Here is a 26316-nt window from a genome sequence, read left to right on the forward strand (position 1 = left end):
TCTCTCTCTCACTCACTCATGCTATCGCTCTCTCTCTTGCTCGCTGCACAGGGAATGCACAGGGAGAGACTGAACACGTGCGGAAATCATCAGCATGTACGAACCTAAGAAGGGAAACTGGCTTGTTTGTCACCCAAGTGTGTGGTCGTGAACAGATGCAAAAGTTGGCGAACTTTTTGGTTTTAACCCGATTTGTACGTGTTCAGAGACGTTCATGACCCGAGGTTCCACTGTACTATGAAAATTTCAGTTTGTCCTGAAGTACTAGGGTGTTGTACCGTGTTAGCCATTATGAATGTAGAGAAAAGCCAAGCAAAATGATACCTTTTATTGGCTAACTAAAAAGATTACAATATGCAAGCTTTCGAGGCAACTCAGGCCCTTTCTTCAGGCAAGATGTAATCTGATTACATCTTGCCTGAAGAAGGGGCCTGAGTTGCCTCGAAAGCTTGCATATTGTAATCTTTTTTAGTTAGCCAATAAAAGTTTGTCCTGAAGGAATTTAATTTGCAGTTCCATTGTTTTTCCATACATGTTGACATAAATTAGGTAAAAGCTAAGCTAAGCTATTTTTACTTTTTAAGTAAGCTCTCAATGACCTTTATACACATTCTTAGATGTTCTATTCACTGTTACCCTTGTATGAACTGAAGTAAATTGCTAGAGGACTGCCTGAAAATATGTTTAATCAGTAGCATCTGACTGAGCAATTAAAAAGACATGCAGTAATATGTTGTAGAAAATGAAAATTTATCATTGCATTCTGGGCGCCTTTCAGACCATTACAAATATTTCAACCAACATTTCAAAGACTTCCTGTTAATTTGATTGTTGGTAGAAAAGTTGTGCATGTACGTGAATGTGTCCTATAGTTCACTGGTATCCAATGCCCTTTGATAAAGAGATGGACTCCAGTTACTCATAATCCTGATTTGACTCGAGCTCTTTTAGGGAATGGATGCATATAACATATGAGAAATCGAAGTTCTTAATTGATTAAATTAATCCCCTCTGTATCCTGTAATTGTTATAACAATATAATGTTAACAAAGTTCCATTCAACTATTTTGCATCTGACTTATCCAGCGCAAGTCTGTTTGTAGCTGGTGCCAATGCCAGCAGTAAGTGTGCATACAGTTGGAACCAAACCTGGACAAGGTGCCAGTCTTTGACAGGGAACACTCATAAAGATTAAAAAAAAATGCACACAGTAAACCGATCAATGAAAATGTAGTACTTGGCTAATACTCTGATCTGCTGCATATGGAAAGTACAATACTTAAATCTCCTGATACTTTGACTTTGCCATGTTCTGCCAGAACTAATAGTCACCCACTTGTGCAGGTAAATATAAAGACTGTTGAAATAATTTCTGTAATGTTTTTCAGACTGCAACACTATAATTGATTTCTCTATTGCTGTAAGACATGCAGGTTAGGTGGATTGGCGATTCTAAATTGGCCCTAGTGTGTGCTTGGTGTGTGGGTGTGTTTGTGTGTGTCCTGCGGTGGGTTGGCACCCTGCCCAGGATTGTTTCCTGCCTTGTGCCCTGTGTTGGCTGGGTTTGGCTCCAGCAGACCCCCATGACCCTGTGTTCGGATTCAGCGGGTTGGAAAATGGATGGATGCATGTATATACTCATCACTTTCATATACTGTCCATCACTATACTGTAATGTACATCAAATATTGTATTGTTTTCCATGTCCAAAGGTTATTGGAATTTCTTGTTAAGCACTTTGAGATAGCACAAACCATGCTATTTGAAATATCAAAATGAAATTGAATATTATATTATTTATATGGAAAATATGGCACAAGAAATTTGCTGCCCCCTCACTTAAATGAACTACAACAGATATCAGATCAGATAATCCACTACCCCTATTAACAAGGCAACACGTGGCAACAGGGTGGTACCCTATTTATAATTCAACATGCTATATGATGGCAATAGAAACTAGGGGAAATGTAAAGAAAAGAAAGAGTTGTTTGTGTTGAATGAAGAAAGCAAAACAATAAATCAGAACATAATGAAATTTTACATGTCCTTTATATACATCTCTGAAAATGTATTTTAATAAGATTACATTGCTTGGATTGTCTTAATCAATGACAGCTTGAGAGAAGCAAATCATTATTTTACAGGCTAAAGCTGACTTTCTCTAGAGCTGAAAATCTCTCATAATCTCTGTTCTGGCAAGTAAAGAATGCACTGTACACACATTTAATATTTGATTGTTCTTCTCACTGTTACACAAGGACAATTGTGTGCCTGGTCTGCTGTGGTATAGAAGTAAAAGATTGATGTAATATACTGAGAAATTTATCAATCATTTCTAGAATAGGATCTTAAGTACACTTTACACAAGCATCATGCTTTGAACATTCTGTATCACTGGTCAATGAAAAGCCAGGCAACTGTAACACCACTTTTAGCAAAACCAGGTCCTTTCATCAAGTAAATAAACTTACCTTTTGTCTTTTCGATCATTGTTAAATGAGACTTTGCCAATAAGAGATATTGGAAATTACTCTAAAGCTTTAGATTAAAGGAGAGCAATTATTATAATGATTAAGTTGAAAATCAGTCTTGACAAACAAACTTGCAACAAAAAAAAAAAAAACATTTAGAGGAAATGAGTAAAAGCAATATCTATCTCTGATTTAATTTCTTATATTTAAAAAAAAAGATGGCAAACAGTGATCAAGCTGTAAGCATTATCATTTAATGGGCTTGTGCACTGAATTAATCTACAGACTATCAGGGTGCTTATTAGTTCATTTGTTAATGGTGATCTGGCATCTCCAGCTTTATTTTACCTACAGCTTTATAAAGATATGTTTTGAAAGTGACAACATGAAAGAGGAAAGGATGTGCAGTACACTCAGGATTGCTGCCTTAATTACATTCAAACCCTAACCCATGCTCTCCTCCATACTGTAAACTTCAAAGGCCATAGGAAGCAGTCTTATTTTGACCTACTTTAAACTACATCAACCCATGAAACTGATACACTGAAAGTAATGGGTTCATCCCACCAGAGCTCCCTTTCGTTGCTCTACATACCCCAGCATGGCTGAGCCTTAGTTCTTAATTTAAAGGCCAGGCACCTGCTCCCATGCATCTTTCTTCTAACAGTTTGAAGTAATATCTGTGTCGTTCATGTTGACTTCCTCAAATACATCTTCAGCATGTCTGTGCCAATAAAGTAATTACTTCCAAGCATTCTACAAAGAAATATGCTCCCAGAATTTTTGATTAGCTCTCATACTGGTATATGAATTCTAGATGCCATGTCTTTTATATGTGCCTTCCACCTTTAGCAACACAATTCTAGGTTCAAATAAATAATTTTTGTTTAAAAAAACACCTTCCACATACAATCACCAGCAAAATAAACCATTCACAGTTCTCCTTCCCCCTCCAAAATAGCATTGACCACTGCCTTCCAACTCTGACATTATTTAAGTGAGGCAGTAGGCTTTCTTTCAAACTGCTCCTGTCCAGGTCATCCTGAGAATTTCCGAGTTGTGCAGAAACCAGGGCAGTCCTCCCCTGGCAGTGCCATCTGGCAGTATCCAAAGATACCAACAAGGCTGTGTTTCCAGACTCCAACTCCCATGCTACCCTGCAGATGTCTTAATCTGGTCCAGCCTTGAGGAATACTGCCACCTGTTGTGTGGGGGAATGAACTTCTCCCAGTAAGCCTGTTCATCCAGTCCATACATTAGAGCCTCCTGGCCTAGTTTGAATCTTTCCTTTACTTTGGCCAGGATACCTGTCCTTCTTTCCTCCCTGGTACCTACTGTCTATATCAATATCTATCTATCTATCTATCTATCTATCTATCTATCTATCTATCTATCTATCTATCTATCTATCTATCTATCTATCTATCTATCTATCTATCTATCTATCTATCGATTATACTGAGAAAACAAGTTCATAACACATTAGGTCACTATACGCTGGAAAACAGTTTCAATGACGTGTATACATTTTAAAAATTCTTAGAATTATAATGAGAATCCGTCATTGGATGATTTGGTAATGATATCAGAAAATATCTTGGTTGCTCCTTCATAATTTCCAATAACTGCTCAGCTAGATCAGAAGAATGGAAGAGCCATGATTTACTGCAGGGTTTGAATTGTAATCATGGTGTTTTAGCCACCATACCCTTTTACTGCAGGAATAAGCATTTGGGCCTAAAGACGTGTACATTTGTAGATGTTGAAAAAGGTTTATGCGCCACATCCCAAACATAGCATCTCTCTCAATAAAGTTCTAAATTAACTACTCATGATAAGACTTCTGACACTTGTAGTCAAATAATCCAGAGCTACTTTAACTTTTTCCTAACATTTCATGGTCATTATGGTAAGGTTTTTGGTCGTCTTTTTCTACATATTTCTTTAGATAAACACTTTCCCTTTGATTTACATGCCAGCATCCCCTTAGCTAATGTTACTTCTAAAACTTGATTACATAACCTCTTGCCAATATGTCCCAACAGACATGCCTTTCTTGGTGTCACCAAAATCTCCTCTTCAAGCATGATAACCAAACAAATAAGCATCATTATACTTGATGTTAAGCAAGATATGATTTTAATTGCTTAATTATCTGATTCACACCTAAAACGTCTTGTAGTTAGAAGCAACCATGAGTGGAACTCATGTACTTTTTATGAGTGTATTTGCATATTAATACATATATAATCCCTAATCTATAAAAATACTATTTCAGAAATACATTGCAAAAATCTAACCCATCTATTTGATCTATTTTTCCATAAGACAGTTTTTTATTTATTCAAAAATATTATAAAACTAGCAAAATACCCGTGCTTCGCAGCGGAGAAGTAGTGTGTTAAAGAGGTTATGAAAAAAAAAAAGGAAACATTTTAAAAATAACGTAACATGATTGTCAATGTAATTGTGTTGTCATTGTTATGAGTGTTGCTGTCTTTTATATATATAATATACACACACACATAAACATATATATACATATACATATATATACATATCTACATATACACATATCTACATATACATACGTATATACACATATACACATCCACATAAACATATATATATACATATACAAATTTACATATCTACATATATATATATATAAATATAGACATACATATATACATACATACATTCACATATATATATATATATATATATATATATACTGTATATATACATATCTACTTATTGGCTCCTGTATTTAGGATATAGCGGGTTGGATAATGAACGGATGGACATCTGTATGCATAGCCGTATTTGCCCGTTTTCATTTTTTTTCTTTGTTCAGTAATATTTCAGTAAACCCGGAGCTTGTCAGTTCAAATCCTGGTACTGATACCACTGTGTGACCCTGAGGAAGTCACTTCACCTGCCTGTGCTGCAAAAAACAAAAGTAATGTAACAAATTGTACCTCAAATGTTGTAAGTTGGTGGAATAAAGGCATAAGTAAAATAGATAAATATGTATTATACACATAGGAAGTATTCATTTATTTTCAGTTAAGTCATCTGCAGCAAACTTTTATAAATGAGGGTTTCTCATTTTTAGATAGTGCAAACTGTTTCTTGTTCATTGACGTTTTCTCTTGGAGAGCTTTTTTCATTTCATTGAAAATGAAAGCAGCAGCTGCCAAAATATGTAGCTTTCTTATTAATTTTTCAACATTGTGTAAAATAAATGTATAAAGTAACATAAAAGGTTTAAATACTGGTTATCCTTTTACACTAAAATATTACTAAAGAGATACAAAAAAGTAAAATGGATATGTTCTTTTTCTTTAAGGAGATTAAATATTACTGAAGAAAGAGAAAAAAAAATTAAACAGCCAAATGGGGCTATGCCTACGAAGTTAAAAGGTTTACATAAAACAGAAATATATATTTTATTTTTACTTGCTTAACTTGTGGAGGGTGTATCCTGTAGCAAAGCCCTAACTTTTTTCGTGAAAGCCCGTTTCAGTCAATAAGTCTTAAAAAAACGTGTAAAGATATTGACAATAAGCTAAGCAAACCCAGGAAGACATGGAATCGTTTAAATCAAGTATCATTACATCTTCCTTTCTTAAAGAGAAGTAAGGCAGTACTTATAAGCTTACATATTTATATATAGACATACATACATATATATATATATATCTATATCCGAAGCCGTGCAAGCACACTCTTGAGAATGCAACGTATAGTTGTACAGAAGAAAAGCAATCTTGCCTCAAATGAATGGCAACCTTTTGTAGGTCTATGAACTTAATTTAAACTTTAGGTTTACACGGTGCTTTCTTTCCGAAGTACCTGCACTCATGAATATGTCTGTATGTGTCAGTCAGTCAAATCCACGCGCTTCGCACCGGCGAAGTACCGCTTTTAAATTATTATTAAGAAGAAAATAAAACCTTTTTAAATTGAGGGAAAATATACTAATAACAGTTTGTTAAGGATCTGTTTTTTTGTGAAGCTGCCTTTACTCGAGTGATCACTTCGACCTGACTTGGTGGCCAACCATAAGCGTTACCTGGAAGTAACCACCCATACAATCAGATTGTGAATCAGACTACGAATGCCGTGAATGTAATTACACACTCACTGCACTTGCTTACGGTAATCGAACCTTGGACGTCAGCGCTAGAGGGGCTTAGCAGCGGTGAAGTATTGCTTTTAAATTTTAATTAAGAACAAAAGAAAACCTCAGAGGTTCGATTCCCGTAAGGGATGAAGTGACTGGCCGGTTACCTACCAGGTAACGGTCATGGTTGGACAGCAAGTGATGTAACATCAGCCACGGTCCCTTCAGTTGTGAGAAGCAGATCATAGAATGATTGAAAATAGTTTTGCATTTACCTTCTTAGTAAAAGGCGAGCTTTTAAGCCTGACAAATCACCCAGTAAATGCACACGATTAATTGCACATGTGTTAATATGTATGGTTACACAGTATTAAAAGACAGTGAACAACGTGAATCACCTTTGTTCCCGCGTTTGATAAAAGGCGAGCTTTTAAGCCTGAGAAATCACCCCGTAAATGCACACGTTTAATTGCACATGTGTTAATATGTATGCTTACACAGTATTAAAAGACACTGAAAAATTAACGTCATTTACCATCAACCACGGTGCCTTCAGTTGTGAGAAGCAGATCATAGAATGACTGAAAATAGTTTTGCATTTACCTTTTTAGTAAAAGGCGAGCCTTTAAGCCTGAGAAATCACCCCGTAAATGCACATGTTTAATTGCACATGTGTTAATATGTATGGTTACACAGTATTAAAAGACAGTGAACAACGTCAGTTACCTTTGTTCCCGCGTTTGATAAAAGGCGAGCTTTTAAGCCTGAGAAATCACCCCGTAAATGCACACGTTTAATTGCACATGTGTTAATATGTATGCTTACACAGTATTAAAAGCAGTGAAAAATTAATGTCATTTACCTTCGTTCCCGCGTTTGACTCGTGCTGTAAATCTCTTCCTTGTTTTTAGTTCACGTGATTACGTAGGAGGCGTGATGACGCGATACGTGACTCCGCCTCCTCCATCTATAATAATAAAAGGCAAAGCCCTCACTGACTGACTCACTCACTGACTGACTGACTGACTGACTCATCACTAATTCTCCAACTTCCCGTGTAGGTGGAAGGCTGAAATTTGGCAGGCTCATTCCTTACAGCTTACTTACAAAAGTTAGGCAGGTTTCATTTCGAAATTCAAAGCGTAATGGTCATAACTGGAACATATTTTTTGTCCATACACTGTAATGGAGGAGGCGGAGTCACGTATCGCGTCATCACGCCTCCTACGTAATCACGTGAACTAAAAACAAGGAAGAGATTTACAGCACGAGTCACACGCGGGAACGAAGGTAAATGACGTTAATTTTTGACTGTCTTTTAATACTGTGTAAGCATACATATTAACACATGTGAAATTAAATGTGTGCATTTACGGGGTGATTTCTCAGGCTTAAAAGCTCACCTTTTATCAAACGCGGGGAACAAAGGTAACTGACGTTGTTCACTGTCTTTTAATACTGTGTAACCATACATATTAACACATGTGCAATTAAACGTGTGCATTTACGGGGTGATTTCTCAGGCTTAAAAGCTCGCCTTTTACTAAAAAGGTAAATGCAAAACTATTTTCAATCAGTTTATTGAAACGCTCCCGTTAAGGATTGCAATAACATATTCGCGAGATAAAAGAACGAAGTAGGGGGAAATGAGGAACAGCCGGAAACAGCGAAGAGCAAAAAATTAATTAAACAATTGAGAACGGAGCGAGTGAAGCATACAAGCATGTTCATAAGGGAAACAAAGCACGGTCTAAAACGTAAGTTTATAGAAACGCTCCCGCTGCGGATTGCAATAACATATTCGCGAGATAAAAGTTTAATGAGAAGACACGAGGTATAAACGAACCACACGCCGTGGCGCAACGTTAAGGGCAACAGTTTCAACCATTCTATGATCTGCTTCTCGCAACTGAAAGACGGCACATGGCGGATGTTAGCCGACTTGCTGACCGCAACGTTAGGGGCTTCAACTATGGCGCTGACGCCACATCTCAGTGCCAACACTTTGCAGACTGTACTTAAAAGACACGCCCTCCTCACTGGACAGTTAAAAAGACCAATCAAACTAACGATGACATCAAGTATTACCCAATCAAAAGTAGGAAAGGAGGCATCTTCATAAAATGCGTGTGGGATGATTTGCATGACACGCTGCTTTAAAAAAAAAATGATAAAAAAAATACGGGATAAATCCCGTCCAGTATTGATTCAAAACGGGACGCGCAATTTCATTCTCAAACGCGGCACGATTCCGTATGTTAAAGGACGGGTGGCAACCCTACAGTGCCAGGTAACCACCCATACAATCAGATTGTGATTCAGACTAGGAATGCAATGAATGTAATTACCCCGATCTACATACAAGGCGAAAGTCTTGCAACATTCAAAGATGATGGTTGGGATAATTAGTACTTATTAAGTACACCATGGCACATAAAAGAGCTTATGAAGCCTTGAACCGAAAAAAGCAAGATCTCAGAGATCGTAAAAAAAAAAAAAGGAGGTGATGTCGTTTTACTCGCTGTACATTTTAGTCAAACATTACCAGTTATTCCACGAGGGAGACCAGCAGATGAACTCAACACGTGTTTAAAATCCATGCTTCTCCCACGCTCGGTTATATGTCGCGTGTTCTCGGGTAGGTACACCAAAAAATGTATACATTTAAGCATGTAATGGGCAAACAAAAAATGAGGTATACCCGAAGGCACTGCAGTAGTACTCAATGTAACTTTACTTCTTAAATGTTAATGTTTTACTGTTTAATAATTTATACGCTTCTTATATATTGTTCAAATTCTTTTATCAAAATGCCAGTGACAGCGCAATGCACGATAACATGGAGTGAATACACCATACGCATCTGCCCACGGCCGCCCTGGTGTGCGCAGATAGGAGTTGATTCTAAAATAAAATAAACATAAAAAGAGTAATACAATCATCACCCATAAAGCGGATAGCAGACGTGACGTATTATATGTGTACCAGATTTCAAGTCAATAGGTGAAACGGTTTGCAAGCTACAGGTGATTTAAAATCCTGGGCAGACCAACGAAAAGCCACGGTAGAAAATTATAGAAGATTTTACTGTTTAATAATTTATATTTATATGAAATGTGCTTCTTATATATTACTTCATATTCTCATATGATAATGATGTTAATGTTGTTTATATTGATTTCTATGTTATTGTAAGTGCATCTATGTGTGTATATGTATGTATGTATGTATGTATGTATGTGTATATATATATATATATATATATATATATATATATATATATATATAAATATATTATATATAAAAAATATATGTGTATATGTATATATAATATATCTGTATATGTGTGTGTATGTGTATATGTATATATATATGACAGCAACACTCATAACAATGACAACACAATTACATTGACAATCATGTTACGTTATTTTTAAAATGTTTCCTTTACTTTTTCATAACCTCTTTAACACACTACTTCTCCGCTGCGAAGCGCGGGTATTTTGCTAGTTAGAGCATATGGACAAAAAACATGTTCCAGTTATGACCATTACGCGTAGAATTTCGAATTGAAACCTGCCTAACTTTTGTAAGTAAGCTGTAAGGAATGAGCCTGCCAAATTTCAGCCTTCCACCTACACGGGAAGTTCGAGAATTAGTGATGAGTGAGTCAGTCAGTCAGTCAGTCAGTCAGTCAGTGAGTCAGTGAGGGCTTTGCCTTTTATTAATATGTATAGATATATTATAAAAGGCACTCCTAACCAGGTGTAAACACCCTTATGCTGATGAACTAGAAAAGATTAATAAAAATGAATTGTTGGCACATCAGTATTTTTCATTTCATTAAAAACATAGAATTTATTTGTATTATTCCACCTATTATTATACAGTTATGCAGGTTATTCGGTTTTTTTACATCAATTTCAAATACAGAGAGGACGACCAAAGCCATTCGATCATTTTGTGACACTTCCCTGATTAGAACTTCAGGCATTTATTAAAATGATCATGGAAAATCTATTGATAGATAATGAAGCATTTAATAATTTCAGATTCATCTTAGGGCTTTGGATGTGTGTGATGATTACAAAGTAAATTATTTCCTCAGCCAGCCAGCTGTTCAACAGCCCGAGGGGAACAGGTTTCATTTTTGTACTTTGCACTTTTTTGTGCTCTGAGTTCTGAGATTACGAAAGAATGAAAGCATTCCTACTAGGTGTGATGAGCCAGCTATCAAATTGGTGAATACTTATTACTTTTAGTGCTCTTCATGTTGCTTTTAGGAATTTTATATTCAGGTTCTACTGATTTTAAATAGCATAGTGGCCCAGTGGCAGAATGGTTACTGTTTGTACCTCACAGCTCAAGGAGAGTGGTCTGGATCTGACAATGTCTAGGTGTAATTTGTACATTCTCTCCATGTTAGAATGAATTTTTCTATGAGCACTCTTGTTCTCCTTCAGTATAACATAAATTTGCATGCTAAGTTAATCAGTGAGTCCAAGTTGGCCTACTCTGAATTAGTGTGGGTATGTGTGGGAATCGCATGGCGCCCAACCCAGTGTTGGTTCCAACCTTTTGAGCATCATGGCTAGATAGGCTGAGGCTCTCTGTCACCCCAAACTGGGTAAGTAAGATTGAAAGTTGATAGACAAACTGAAAGACGAGCATGAATCTTAATTTTAATTGAACTAATAAGTATGAATGTGCAGGTCCTTTATTTGATTGGCATTTGGAGTCAGACAGGGTTAAATACTGCTTTTTTTCCCAGTGCTATTAGGATAGATCCATATCATGTATATATATTTCGTAGTTTCTGAAAATTGATAAAAGAGGAATCAGTGTCACCAAATTCTTTTAAGAATGATACATTTCTTGTATTCAAAAATAAAATAGTTCAATAGGTATAGTTAAAATAATCTATACTTTCAGTATAATAAAATGGGACCTTATTATTAATGGGACTGCTGCGAGTGGTGGAATTAGATTTATATGTCATCAGAGACAAAATATTCATTACCAGGAATCTGACCATAGAGATTGGGTACCTCAGAAGTTTCTAGTGACTTATTAGTAGCTGTATGAAAAATAATTCTCATGCATGTTATTTGTTACACAAATAATGATGACAACATAGTCATTGTATTTCTTCATTCACGCTGATAATCATGATCTTTACAAGTGGTCTGTACTAATTAATACTGAGTATTATAAACACTTTTATAGTCAGAAATGGCAATTTGGTCATTCTGTATTCCACTTAAGATAAAATGGTGGAAATCCTTGTTAACCATAAAATGTAACTTGAATTACTCTCATTAACCCGAGAGTTTCATTTATGGTTTCTACATTGAATGAATGGTGTGGCAGCATTTTTAAATTGCGAAAACCAACACTGATTCTTATAATGCACTTGAGGATTTTTATCAGTCTTCTCACAACTGGTAATAAGCTTACTGATCCAGCCAGTAGGCACTGGAAGTTTATAGTTGCTCATTCGAATGGGACTGAAAGGTTGACAGTAGTTATTTGAGTGTGGATTAATTATACATTTAGTGCTTTCTAGGCAGGAACCAGTCAGGCCCTGTTAAGCTGTGCAGATCCAGAAAGAACACATACAAAAAAAGCTAATCACAAACACAATTCCACAGTGCTAAGACCTGAATTAAATGTGATGATTTGATTCTCCGTTTACACGTTCTCTATCTTGCTGTGTGCCTCAATAAATTTTGCCAAAGGTCTTAAAAGATTGCTGCATACTGAAATTGCATACCTCAAATGAACACTTTGTATATGTTTATTTATTTTTAGTATTGTTTTGAATAAAATGGTTTGTATATTTTCAGTTGCAGCTTCAAAATTGTTCATGAAATGCCTACATGCACATCAGTTTAAACAAATACCGTAACTGCTTTAGCAGCCATGCATTAATTATTATCAAAGTTGCACATGACATGAATTCTCATTTGTGATCTCTTAATCTCTCTTTTTAGTCTTTCTTCCTCCACGGCTTACAGGCTTCTATCTTCAATCTCCTTTCCTCCCTTGCTAGTTCTTACTGTAACTGACGATGGGTTTTCTTCTCGACTGGCTTCATTTTTGCTGTTCTTCCAGGAGAAAAATCTATTACCTGCACCGGCGATACAAGTTCATGAGCAGGTTGGTTCCAAGGCTCATGGCCTACATTATACTTTTAAAGAGATTATGCTCTTCAGGGATCATTAATTTGTCATCTCTCATGTTCTGTTGGTTAAACCTAGTACTGCCATGAGTCTTATGATTAACTGTAGTTATCACTGAGTTGTTTCACCACTATAAAGCCCTTCAGTGCTTAGTGCAACAGTTAAGATTATAATGTAAAATATAGTGTAAAAGCATGCAAACAAGTATATAAGTATAAGCTTAATTAAAACATTATAGAAAATCGGAATAATATTTATAATGTACAATACCTATTTAAAAAAATATATGAGTATGGAAAATACTAATAAAGCAAAAAGGAGTGATTTAATTTCACTTGTATTCAAACAAAAATGTATTCAAATGATTTACCTAGTCAGCTGCATTGTTTTTATCAAGATATAGGTTTATTCTGTAATTGATGCCTGTAGTGCATTCCAAGAATGTCAGGGCAAGGGTAGTTTAGGGCTAATAAACATTTGACAAGTTAAAATTACAAAGTGATGTTAAATAGGTGAGGCAATCTTGATTGCACATATAAGGAGCCACCAAGAAAGTCCTCGTCCTTCAAGAGCAGGGATGAGCCAAGGCCTGCCAATTTGCCAACAGATGTGTCAGCAAGTAATCCAGCACTTTGAGAACAATGTTTCCCAAAGACAAATGAGGCATTTCACCAGCATTTTACCAACTTTGTGAAATGCCTCATTTCACAGATGAAAGTTCAGTACTTACTATAAAAAACAGAAGCTAGATATCAAAACTTTCCAGAAGCGCAGCCAACTTCTCTCAGCTTCATCTCATCTGAGATGGAAAGTATCACAGTGGAATTATGTTTTATGTTCTGACAGGTCAAAATTTCAAATAGTTTTTGGACAAAACAGCTGTCATGTTCCCTGATCCAAAGTGGGAAAGGACTCTCCAAGCTGTTATCAACATCAGGTACAAAAGCCAGCAACTGTCATGCTATGAGGCTGTGTCAGAGCCCATGGCATTGGTAATTTGCTCATCTTGGAGGGCACCATTAATGCAGACAGATATGTACAGATTTTGGAGTAACATACACTTACATTGAAGTGCCATGGGACATCCCTGCATTTTCCAGCAGGTTGGGACCAAGCTACATTTTGTCCACATTACAAGTGCATGGTTGTGTAAGCAGAGAGGGCCGATACTAGATCAGCCTGTCTGCAGTCATGACCCATCTCTGACTGAGAATGTGTAGCGCATTTTGAACAGCAAAATACGGCAAAGAAGGTCCCATACAATTTTGTAGCTGAAGACCTGCATAACGCAATGAATGGGAGAAAGTTACACTTGCTAAACTTAACCAACCCGTGTGTTCAGTTCCCAAAAGTTTAATAAGTGTTATTAAAAAGAACGGTGATGTTACACAGTAGTAAGCACTTGACTATTCTGGAGTATGTTGAAGTCACCAGATTTGACATGAAGGTATATTTTCAAAAAACAATTAAATTTACAAGTTAAAACGTCAAATAATGTGATGTTGTAGTGTATTCAATATAGTACAGGGTGAGCAGAATTTACAGATCATTCATTTTTGTTTATATTGGCATTTTCCATACTCTCCCAAATATTTTGAAATTGTGACTGTAAAGAAAGTGTTATCTGCTTTCAAATAGCATTGACAGCTTTCTTTTCTCTTAGATGTAAAAGTCAGCAATTAAACAGAAAGTGGTATTAGTAGCAATGCTGCTACAAATTTACTAAATTATTGGAACGGTTATGTATAATAAATACTAATTCTAAAACAATGTCTGCTGCAATAGGTAACACACATTGTGGGAAAGAAGTTTCATTGTAAAACTGATAGCAGAAGACACCAGATAACATGATCTAAAGCCTAATGGTATAAAAATGTACATTAAAAATGCAATAAAAGAGGCTTTACCATATGTAGTGATGGAGGAGTAGTGAAGCCAGAAAAAACTATTCTATTCTAAAGTCCTCAAGTCCACGCTGATGTAAGGGAACATCAGACAAAATCTGTACAGTATTTTATTTTATAGTAATGATGATAAATTGAACTAAATTGAATTGGGTAGTAATAATGTAAATATTCAAAAACTACAGTTGAAATTTTATAATATGAAGTGGGATTTGAATACACAGAAGAAGTTTTCATAAAAAACGAGTTAATTCAGAATGTATTCAGTTCCTGAGCAGGATGTTTCAATAAATTAAGAAGATTAAAGGAAGATATCTACATGCTGTTGAAATAATATGCGTATAAATGTGCATTGATTTTAAGTATAAACAGGAAAATAAATATATTAAAAACTGATTTTAATTATGAAATTTGTTGGAGGACAAAGTTTGGATCTTTGTTTGAAGAGGACAAGGATAACAATTTGAAGTGATAAGATGATACAGCTTATCTCTGTACAGTGGATATAAAATCATACCACAATGTACTGTTTTAAAATGTAGCTTCTTAGATCATTTTATTGATATACAGTATGTAGTACATATTGAGAGGATGTGAGTCTGGTACATGGATCCATATTTCTGAGTTCAGGTCCTCATTGCATTCTTTTTGGAGTTTGCATGTTTTTTTTCAGGTTCTCTGATTTTCCACCAGCACGCCAAAAACATTCATGTTCAATCAGTTGGTGATTCTGCCCTGTGCATGTGCCTGTGTAAGCATGCCCTGCATTGGAATGCCTTGCATCTGATGTTACCAGAACAGGTTCCATCACTCCTTAGTCCAGCTGGATTAAGCACAGTTGAGAATGTTGTGTTGTTGTATATATTTCACCTTGGTTTGTAACAAATTATTCCACATCTAAACAATTGGGGAAGAAATGATTGTAAATCAGCAGGAGATAGCAAATGAGCTAAACAGATATTTTAGAAAGGAAGAGATAAATAGAATTCTTCAGACATCAGTAGTGTGGAGTGAAATGAAAAACTAACATTGTTTAGAAACTGTTAGAAAACATTTTTAAAACATCATTTTGGAAGAGATAAGCACTTGGTGATCACAAAGTTGCAAATCTGACTTCTTTCAGAAGGAAGGAACAGACAATTAATAACTGTATTTATAGTTGAACATTTATACCTTAGAAAATAGTGGGAGTTATAGTCAGAAATCAGCACAATCTGCCTGTGTGAAAATAATATTTTAAACCACAGGCAGGATGAATCAAGAATCTGAAGACCTATCAAACTCATTCGTTTGAATTCATTATACTGCCGTTGTAGACCAAACCAGAATATAAGTCTTAGTTTTAAAAAGTCTTTGATATGATTTCACAACAAAGAATGATTCTGTAACAAGATAAAATAAGAACTTTTAATAGACAATTGTTAAATGATAATGGGGGAATATTTTATATCTTTGAAGTCCTTAATGGTGCTGTGCTATGACAAATAATTGTTTCAATTTTATATTATTGACTTCAGATATAGTGAATAAAAGTGCAAAATGTGCTTATGACATCAAATATTGTGGGATTACAAACATTTCAGGCCTGGCCACTCCAGGCACTACTCAGACAAGAACAATGAGGTCCATTCTGGGACTGACAATTAAGGAAATTAAACCACTTTAGTCTGCAATATTGTCAACGTTGTGGTAGCAGTGCTAACTCCAGGATCCTGAATTTTGGATCATGTTAATGTGGAGTTTGTTGGTTTTCTTCCAAAACCTCAGGTTGGGTTAAGTGGCAATTCAAAATTGACCAGTGTGTCAGTGGGCCCTGCAATCAAATGGCACCACATCCAGGGCTGGTTCCTACCTTGTGCCCACTGCTGCCAGTATAGGCCTTAGGCAGGTTTGAGAATGTTATTTTATTATAATATATCTTAATACATAATTCGCCTGCCTCCTCACTCACTCACTCATGTCCATCCGAAGCCAAATGCGCAGTCGCCTTCTGCGCACGTCCGAAGCCGAATGCGCAGTCGCCTTCTGCACAGCTGCCCGAAAAACCTTACGAGACCGACATCCAACCCCAACATCGCGGCAGGTGGCGGATTTACGGCCACAAAAATTCAAAGAGAAAGGCCTAATTACGCATTCTGATTCAATTATGCATTCATTCAATACACCTATATCAGGTTTGTGGTGCTTATACTTATTACTATTCCATATTGTACTGGAACATTCATCATTCAATATTATACTATAGGCCTGGAAAATTCATCAACTAACAGTACAAGCCTGTACAGTAATAAGTAAAGCGGACTACAATCATTACAAAACAACTTCTTCGTTACTTATCATTTGTTCTTCATACACTGCTGACACAAACTCGTGTCCGTTTCATCTTACGTTGTCGAAACGGGCTCTTTGTCTAGTATAATATATAATAAAGTTGATACTTTCAGTTAAATAGTGACTTATTTGCTCAAAGACACTAGCAGAAATAAAAAATAAATACTTTTAAGACAGAAACCAAAAAAGCACTTATTCACAAAATAAATATGAGCAATATTAATCAAATGATAAATCATGCAGGTGAAGTGGAAACCCCACTTGTTTTCAAAAATTACTGTATGAACAAACTTAAAAAAGTAAGTAATTAGATTTTATGGACTTATCAATTTCATTACATTGATTACAGGTAGGTGCTTCACATATCTAGAGATTACAAATTATCAACTTGTTCCAGATGGTTTTATTTGTTGTTGAGCACATCAAAATTACAAGTGATTATAATATATTTAAAAATACTTAAAAAAAATAAAATAACCTTCAGTTATGTTCAAAATTATTGATGTGTTACATTTTTGTGCAGGGCAGCATGGTGGAGCAGTAGATAGATAGATAGATAGATAGATAGATAGATAGATAGATAGATAGATAGATAGATAGATAGATAGATAGATAGATAGATAGATAGATAGATAGATTTCAATAAAGTCTATCTATCTATCTATCTATCTATCTATCTATCTATCTATCTATCTATCTATCTATCTATCTATCTATCTATCTATCTATCTATCTATCTATCTATCTATCTATCTATCTATCTATCTATCTATCTATCTATTGCTGCCTCATGATTCTAGCATCCTATACAGTATAGATTAAATCAAACACCCAGTCATTTTCTGTTGTGCGTTTTCATGTTCTGTCAATTTCTGGGTGGACTTTTCTTCAAGAAGCCCATTTTTTTCTCCCATATCCCTAAAATGCAGGTTAGGTGAATTGGCACTTACAATTGGCCCTGTGTGGTTATGTGTGTATGTGTGAGGCCTTGTGCTGTGTTCAGGGCTGATTCCTCTTAGACTCTGGTCTCCTAAGACCCTAAACAGGAATAAGCAGGTTCAAGAAAATTATTGTATCCTACTTTTCTACATATGTTAGAGTTCACTTCATTTTCCATCATCCATTAAGTGCTAATTTCTTGCTGCATGCTAAGAGTATAAAGTGTAGACTTTCATTATTATTATTTTGTTGTTTGTTTATGGTAGGATGGAGAAACGAATAAGCAGGTTTCGAGGATGGCTTCCCAAAAAGCCAATGAAGTTTGACAAGGAAACCCTACCTGACCTGGAGGAGAATGACAGTTACACCGCTCCCTTCAGTCAGCAGAGGATACACCAGTGAGTGTTTTCTGTCTTTTGACAAAACTTCTTAAAAGTAGATTAAGCTTTTAGATATTCAAACACATACTGGCTGAAAATTTTCTCATTTTTGTCCATTACATTGGCAAGGTATGGAACTTCTTAAGTACACCTGTACTGTTTTGTTAGCTGTATGCTGCATAGTTAGTATAATCATTTTTATTGAATATTAGCAGAATCTTTAATAGTAGAACTGCTGTTAGGCTAGTGGGCCTGTTGTGTTAAGGCTTTTTTTCCATTACGTTTGTGTTCTAAACCAGTAGCTGCATCAGCCCCATTTAAAATACACAACTTCATAATATCAGAGTTCTGAAACAGTTTAGGGAATACATTAAAGCCCTAGCAAAACATTTTTAAAAATAATGAGGATATCTTTGTAAATCAATATGGTTTATGAGGTCTTTTAACTTATTACCATCAGAAGCATCACTTTTGCTTCATTTGAATTATGAGTGTGCTAGGGTAAACATGTCCTTATATATAGTACAGGACAGGGAACTTTATTTGCAAGAACTGAAACTCCTACTGACAAATAGAGGTCAGGGTTGGAAGGGAGGGGGGTTACTAAAGCATGGTATGCCCTGTAGTATTAGTGTTGTCCCAGAAGTCAATCTTTCAAAGACACCAGACTAAGAGAAATGGTGTGGCACTTTAAAACAGTCCTGAAGACACAGCTCTCCCAAGACAGTAGCATGTAGCCAATCCAGACTATACCAAGTGTGTCAAACCCTGAAACAACAGAACCAGTGACATGATGGACTAAACAGAATATAATGCAATTTTTGTAGAGCAACAAGCAAAAACTTACTCTGCCCCAAGAGGAAAACTGGGAGCTTAGAGTATGTTCAGCCCAAAATCTGTCCTGTGGAATATTCCTTTATAAATACTACTTTGATCTCAGGAGTGTAATTACCCCAAAAGGCCAATAGATGTCATTGTGACTTAATGATCCTGAGTTTAATAGACTATTGCTTTTAGTACTAGGGTGTTGTACCATGTTAGCCATTATGAATGTAGTGAGAAGTCAAGCAAAATGACATGGGGCTGAGTTGCCTGGAAAGCTTGCATATTGTAATCTTTTTAGTTAGGCAATAAAAGGTGTCATTTTGCTTGACTTCTTACTATATCCATAATGGCTAACACAGTACAACACCCTAGTACTACAGTAATCCCTCCTCCATCGCGGGGGTTGCGTTCCAGAGCCACCCGCGAAATAAGAAATCCGTGAAGTAGAAACCATATGTTCATGTGGTTATTTTTATATATTTTAAGCCCTTATAAACTCTCCCACACTATTATAAACATTTCACGCACAATTATACAGCATAAACCCTTTGTATTCTCTTAGATATTAGGTAAGATTCGTTGAAATTATGTATGTAAATTACATACAGTAAAACCTAAATATTATTTTAAAGATATCGAGCGTCTCCGATATCACATATGTTACAGCCATTACGACAGACAGGCCACCATCAATAAATACGTACAATGCAAGAAAAATTGTATACAATAAAATATGTGTACAGTGACACTAAACTATGTACATGTAATAAGTACTGTACGTAAATAATTAATTATGGTTACTCACCAACAATGACACGACGACTTGTCCGATAACGATGAGTTTAATTTTACTGCACAACAAAGGATAGCGTTACAGCTCTTCTAAAGGAGCCTCTTCAGGCGACTGTTTAGCACCGCCGTTGTTCTTCTTCCATCACTCTTCAATCCAAATCCCTAAAGCAGGTTCCATCCAGACTACTGCCTTACAACATCCACTTGCAACTCATTTTGCGCCCTGGTTAAAAGACACTGCGGCCGTAGATCTTATAAATGCTTTTCCTCCTTTTTAAATAAAAAGAATCGTGGACTCATTTATGCTGTAATGGTGTCCTACAGCGGTGCAGCTGTTTCCTTCCTTCAACATATCCAAAACTTTTACCTTTTCTGCAATCATTTACATCTTCTGTTGGCGCTTGTGCACGTTAATTCTGAATGAGTGAGATTAGTACTTCCTGGTTAATGCAGCACTCCGTCGCTGAGCCAATCAGCAGCACACAGGAACTTAACCGCTTGCTCTGATTGGGTAGCTTCTCAGCCATCCACCAATAGCATCCCTTGTTTCAATTCAAATGCGTCCCTTGTTTCAATTCAAATGGCAAATCAACTGAGGAAGCACACATACTGTAGACCGCAGACATCCGCGAAGCAGTGAAAAATCCACGATATATATTCACATATGCTTACATTTAAAATCCGCGATGAAGTGAAGCCGCGAAAGACGAAGCGCGATATAGCGAGGGATCACTGTACATACATACTGTACGTACAGGAAATTAAGACATATTTGTATGTTTCCTGTATCTCTAAATGCTTATTTTGTTTTGTTATTTTTTAATTCACTTCTTCTAAAGAGATTGCTTTTTAAATTGTACCTAAGTACTGAAATTAAATGTTGAGCAGAGCAGACAGCAGTGCAGATGACTCTGAAAGGAGCAACTACTTATATTCTTTTTAGTAAATAATTGTCTAAACAACCAGAAAATTAAAAAATAAAAATAAATATTTTTAAAATGAATTCTTACCCATCTAACATACAGGTAAAATTCCATTACAACGAATATCTTTACAACTAATTTTTTCATTACAACGAAGTATTTTTATGGTCCCCGACAGTTTCCCCATATGACACAAGTCTACAGAAATCTCGTTACTACGAAATACATTCAGCAGACACTTTCATTACAATGAAGTGCCCAAAAGACCTTGAAATGCCTGAGTGAATCATCCACAGAGCAGTTTTTTCTGTGGTCGCAGCTCAGTTGTGCACAATGATCCCCAAACAGAAACACTGTCATTTTTTATTTCTTCGAACTTTCCTCATACTGTTTTTTTGCTGTTTTTGTTTTCAGTGGTTTTCAGTGATATCTTTCACTTATTGCTCGTCAACATTTGAAAAACATTCATTATCCATTGGAATTTAACTCATTGTCACCCTCTTATAAAAATGGATGACACGAAAAAACAATAACAGTTCATATTAGAAAAAAAACTTCACATTTTTGCGGCTCTCGATTCCGGCAAAAAGAAAAATGACGTTGCCAGTGTATTCGGAATTTTGCAATCGACACTGTCAACTTTCTTGAAAGACCGAGCAAAGAAAGAAGAAAAATCTCGGGTTGCAAACGTATGCAAACTGCTGCATGTGAAGATGTTGAAAAAGCCGTTTTTATGTGGTTCATTGATGCTCATTAAAGAAACATTCCTATTAATGTGAGGTTTCTAAACTCTCTTGGGACCTCCCTCAACTGGACAACACACCGAAGAGCGTCCTGAAGTGCGATCACCGCGTCTGTGGAAGACTGTTTATCCATTGCTGGGGCAACAGCAGGCTCACAGCTGTGCTACGGCTCGCCGCAAAGCAAACAGAAAAGATCTCAATGGGTGATGCAAGGAACATTGTAAATGCAGGGAACAGTATTACTTGGGCACTAACCAAGCCAAAACCCTGCCTGACTAATGTATCTGTCTATAGGAGAGTGGCAGATCCCGCTGTTGCACTGTCCCAGCAATGGACAATCTTCCACAGACGCAGCAATCGCTCTTCGGGACACACTTCAGTGTGTCGTTCCCGTGGGGTGGGGGTGGGGGGGGGGATCCCGGGTCCCAAAAGAGTTCAGAAACCTCACAATATGAAGAAGAAGAAAAGGATGATTCTGCTTCTGATTGATAACTATGCTGCCCACAGCATGCTTCTGCACTTAGATAATGTTTGCGTTGAATTCCTCCCACCCAATTTCACAGCAGTGCTTCAGCCATTGGATTTGGGCAACATTCGCACCCTCAAAGTGTATTATCGCAAGGAAATGCTGAGAAAAATTCTCATCAGCATAACTTGTAGACATGAGGAGATTAAAATTAACGAGAAAGAAGCTACTGAAATGATTGCAAATGCCTGGACGCAAGTTAAAGAAAGCACTATAGTGACAAATACAGAATCTCATTACTACGAAATTTTCATTACAACGAAATATTTTTTAGGTCCCTGGCAGTTTGTTGTAACAGAATTTTACCTGTATATACATTCCCAATTCATTCAGTAAAAATACATCATAACCAATTTGTAGTTTTTCTGATGGACTGAACAACGAGAACCACTGGCATAGAGCTTACCTGATAACAACAGTGATGCCTCTCTCTCACCAGTTTGTCAGTAAAAGATCAGTTCTGAAAAGTGCGACGGCAACTTCTACCTGCAGCTTAAGTCTTCATGTACTGAAGTAGCATTGCACGTGTACTTTGTCAGCATGCCCGTGTCAAACACAGGAAGTCTACTTGTGACTTTACGCTGTAGGAAGATAAGTAAATAAATCAAGGTAAATAACATTCGATCTGCCTTGTATATAAGTAACATATACAGTAAATGGTCTTCATATAAAGACCATCACAAAACAAATTCGCAAACAGAACTTTGCACAATACCTTAGAGAACTCTGTAAGCCCTGCTATTTCGTTGAAGGACATGTGTGTGGCAGATTGACCGGCAGGATGACGCCCAACCTTTTGCTGCATCCAAACGGTGCCATCGTTCGCCTTTACAGTATAAAAGATGGCGCCAACTGGTGTGGCTGGCCGTCTGCTCGTCTCTCTAGTCTGTTTTAATTTTGTTTTTATGTTTTAGTTTATCCCAACGGCCACTGTCCTACGATCGTGAGTCTTTACTAAACATATTTTCTGGCTTGCTTTCCTCTCAATTTTCATCTCCTGATGGGATTTTTTGTGAACCTCCACCTTTGTTTTATTCATCTCCTGACTTCTTCACCTGGATGCCGGTGTTCACCTGTATCGGAGACGCAAACGCACCCGCCGCCACCTTGGGAAAAGAGCCGGAATTGCTGTTAAACAAGGCCGACTCAAGTCCCAGAGCTTTGATTCCCGATGCCTGCGAGTTGTCTATGACCCATCTTCTCCTACTCAGGACTCCATCACTGGTTCATGGGCGCTGGACACCGAATTTAATTTCTCCATTTCAAGACAGCATCATCCTCGGCCTGCAATTGAGTAGTAAACACTGCTAATCTTTGCATGCTCACCCGTGCTCATCATGCAACGAGCTCTTCTACCTCTCTCAAGGCTGCTGTCTTGAACGTGAGATCAGTGTCTAATTAAACTTTTATCCTGCAAGACTTTATTACCTCAAATAATCTGGATTTCTTCTTCATCACTGAAACTTGGATTTTAAATGGTGACTCTTCTTATTTTACTGACATGACTCCACCAGGTTATCCATTTTTAAACTCGCCTCGCCTGACTCGTCGTGGGGGGGAGGAGGTGGCATTGCCACTATTTTTAAAAGTATGTTCTTGTGTCAGAGCCTTACAAGGGGACATTTAGCAGCTTTGAACTTCAGCTTTTCGAAGTGTGCAGCACCCCTTCTCTGCTGTTTGCCGTGGTTTATAGACCTCCTGTAATTAATGATACTTTCATCTCTGAATTCTCTGATCTCTTGGCTGATAGCACCCTCTCTCATGATAGAGTTTTTATTGTTGGTGATTTCAACATTCACATTTGTTGTCAATCGAAACCTTTGGTCAATGACTTTTTATCACTATTGAACTCATTTGATTTTATATAGCATATTAATACGCCAACACACTCTTTCGGTCACACCCTTGATCTCGTTCTTACTCGTGATATTTCAGTGAATAATATTGATTTATGTGATGTTTCTTTTACTGATCACTTTTCTATAATGATGTATCTGAATATTACTGTTGATGTCCCGACTAATAACTGTCCCCCACGCTGCTCGCGCTTTTAAAATTCTTCTATTATATCTGATTGTAAAACTATTTTCTCTAGTCTTTATGTGCATGACCAAAATAATGGTATCGATGATTCTGTCGTAAAATTTAATTCTTCCTGTAAAACAATTTTAGACTCAATTGCTCCGCCCAAGATACGCAGTAATAAGGGTAGACCTGCTCCCTGGCTAAATGAAAATACACAATCACTGCGCCGCACCTGTCGAACTGCTGAACGGCGTTGGAAAAAAGACGGACTGATTGCCTCTAAACAGATTTTTAGGACTTCTCTTTTCAATTTCCAGGCTGAAGTTAAGATAACGAAACAAAACTTCTTTGCCGATTTAGTATCCCTTCACTCAAAGAATCCTAGGGTCTTATTTAATTCAATTAATGCGGCCATTCACCCTCACTCTGCGATGGGATTAAATAGCATTGTTCATTCATGTGACCAGTTTCTATCATTCTTTGTCAGCAAAGTTGATACTATCCGCCGTGGCATTGTTCAAACGGGCTATGAACTTCCTACTGTTAATCATGACGTCTTAGAATCTTTTGATATAGTCTCACTTTCACAGCTAAAAAGAACTATTGACACCCTTAAACCAGCCCCCAGTCCTCTGGATATTGTACCACCACATCTCTTAGTGGAAGCCTTTGATGTGTTGGACCCACCCTTACTAGCCATTATCAATGATTCTATTAGTTCGTGGGTTGTGCCCTCATTTTTTAAACATGCTGCACTCTGTCCCCGTCTAAAAAAGGCAGAATTAGACCCTGGAGTTTTAGCCAATTTTCGTCCAATTTCCCAACTGCCATTTCTGGCTAAAATTCTAGAAAGAATTATTTATAATCCATTGGTTGATCACCTTAACTCCAATAATTTATTTGAGATCTACCAATCTGGCTTTAGGCGTTATCATAGTGTTGAAACGGCACTCCTGAAAGTGTTCAACGCCATCTCTCTTATTACTGACTCAGGTGGCGCAGCAGTCCTTCTCCTCCTTGACCTGTCCGCTGCCTTTGACACTACAGTAATCCCTCACTTATCGCGGGAGATAGGTTCCAAGGCCGACCGCGATAACTGAATTTCCGCGAAGTAGGGACACCATATTTATTTAATTATTTAACGTGTATTTGGACGTTTTTAAACCCTCCCTGTATTGTTTACAACCCACCCTTTACTCTATTAATAACAGGGGCAACTGCTAAGCAGTATGAAATTGGTAGATAAGTTTACACTTACTGTATTGCGAAGTACACGTAGCTATATATGACGTGATGATGGTGATGAATAAGCTGCGCAGTAAAAATGATGACGATGAAGGTGATAATCCCCTGAATGCAGTAGCAAGAGCACGTTAATGCTGAATGAGTGAGATGAGACTTCCTGGTTAATGCAGCACTCTGTCGCTGAGCCAGTCAGCAGCACACAGGAACTTAACTGCGTACTCTGATTGGGTAGCTTCTCAGCCATCCGCCAATAGCATCTCTTGTATGAAATCAACTGGGCAAACCAACTGAGGAAGCAAATACCAGAAGTAAAAAGACCCATTGTCCGCAGAAACCCACGAAGCAGCGAAAAATCCACGTTATATATTTAGATATGCTTACATATAAAATCCGCGAAGTCGTGAATCCGTGAAAAGTGAACGAAAAGTAGCGAGGGATTATTGCATTGACCATGAGATATTGCTGTTGCGGCTTGAACATCTTGTTGGGCTTAAAGGGGCTGCTCTTAACTGGTCAGGTCATATTTAACTGGTAGACACTTTTCAGTGACTTTTAATTCCTCTTCTTCATCTACTGCTTCTCTTAAATATGGTGTTCCTCAGGGATCCATTTTGGGTCCTATTTTATCTATACTAATTAATAAAAGGCAAAGCCCTCACTGACTCACTGACTGACTGACTCACCCATCACTAATTGTCCAACTTCCCGTGTAGGTGGAAGGCTAAAATTTGGCAGGCTGATTCCTTACAGCTTACTTACAAAAGTTAGGCAGGTTTCATTTCGAAATTCAAAGCGTAATGGTCATAACTGGAACCTCATTTTTGACAATATACTGTAATGGACGGCAGCTTGATGGCCGTGGGAGGCGGAGTTGAGTGTCACGTCATTACGCCTCCCA

General features: G+C 37.0%; 2 protein-coding genes across 5 annotated transcripts in view; one reads left to right on the forward strand and one right to left on the reverse strand.

The window, feature by feature from the left end:
• The window catches only part of LOC127528026 (craniofacial development protein 2-like), a 1148403-nt gene that overhangs the window by 1041075 nt on the left and 81012 nt on the right, over window positions 1-26316 (reverse strand). The gene's annotated exons all lie outside the window — the stretch shown is intronic.
• Window positions 1-26316, forward strand: part of LOC114662745 (anoctamin-4) — a 391274-nt gene that overhangs the window by 181806 nt on the left and 183152 nt on the right. Inside the window, exons 6-7 of one of the 3 annotated variants that reach the window (XM_028816398.2) lie at window positions 12718-12762; window positions 18226-18357. In XM_028816398.2, coding sequence (XP_028672231.1) covers window positions 12718-12762; window positions 18226-18357 — 177 coding nt within the window. Of the gene's footprint in view, window positions 1-12655; window positions 12763-18225; window positions 18358-26316 lie in introns of all 3 variants that reach the window. The other 2 variants (XM_051928523.1, XM_051928521.1) reach the window with 2 other exon arrangements.

This window comes from Erpetoichthys calabaricus, chromosome 1 (assembly GCF_900747795.2).
Source record: "Erpetoichthys calabaricus chromosome 1, fErpCal1.3, whole genome shotgun sequence".
NCBI lineage: Eukaryota > Metazoa > Chordata > Cladistia > Polypteriformes > Polypteridae > Erpetoichthys > Erpetoichthys calabaricus.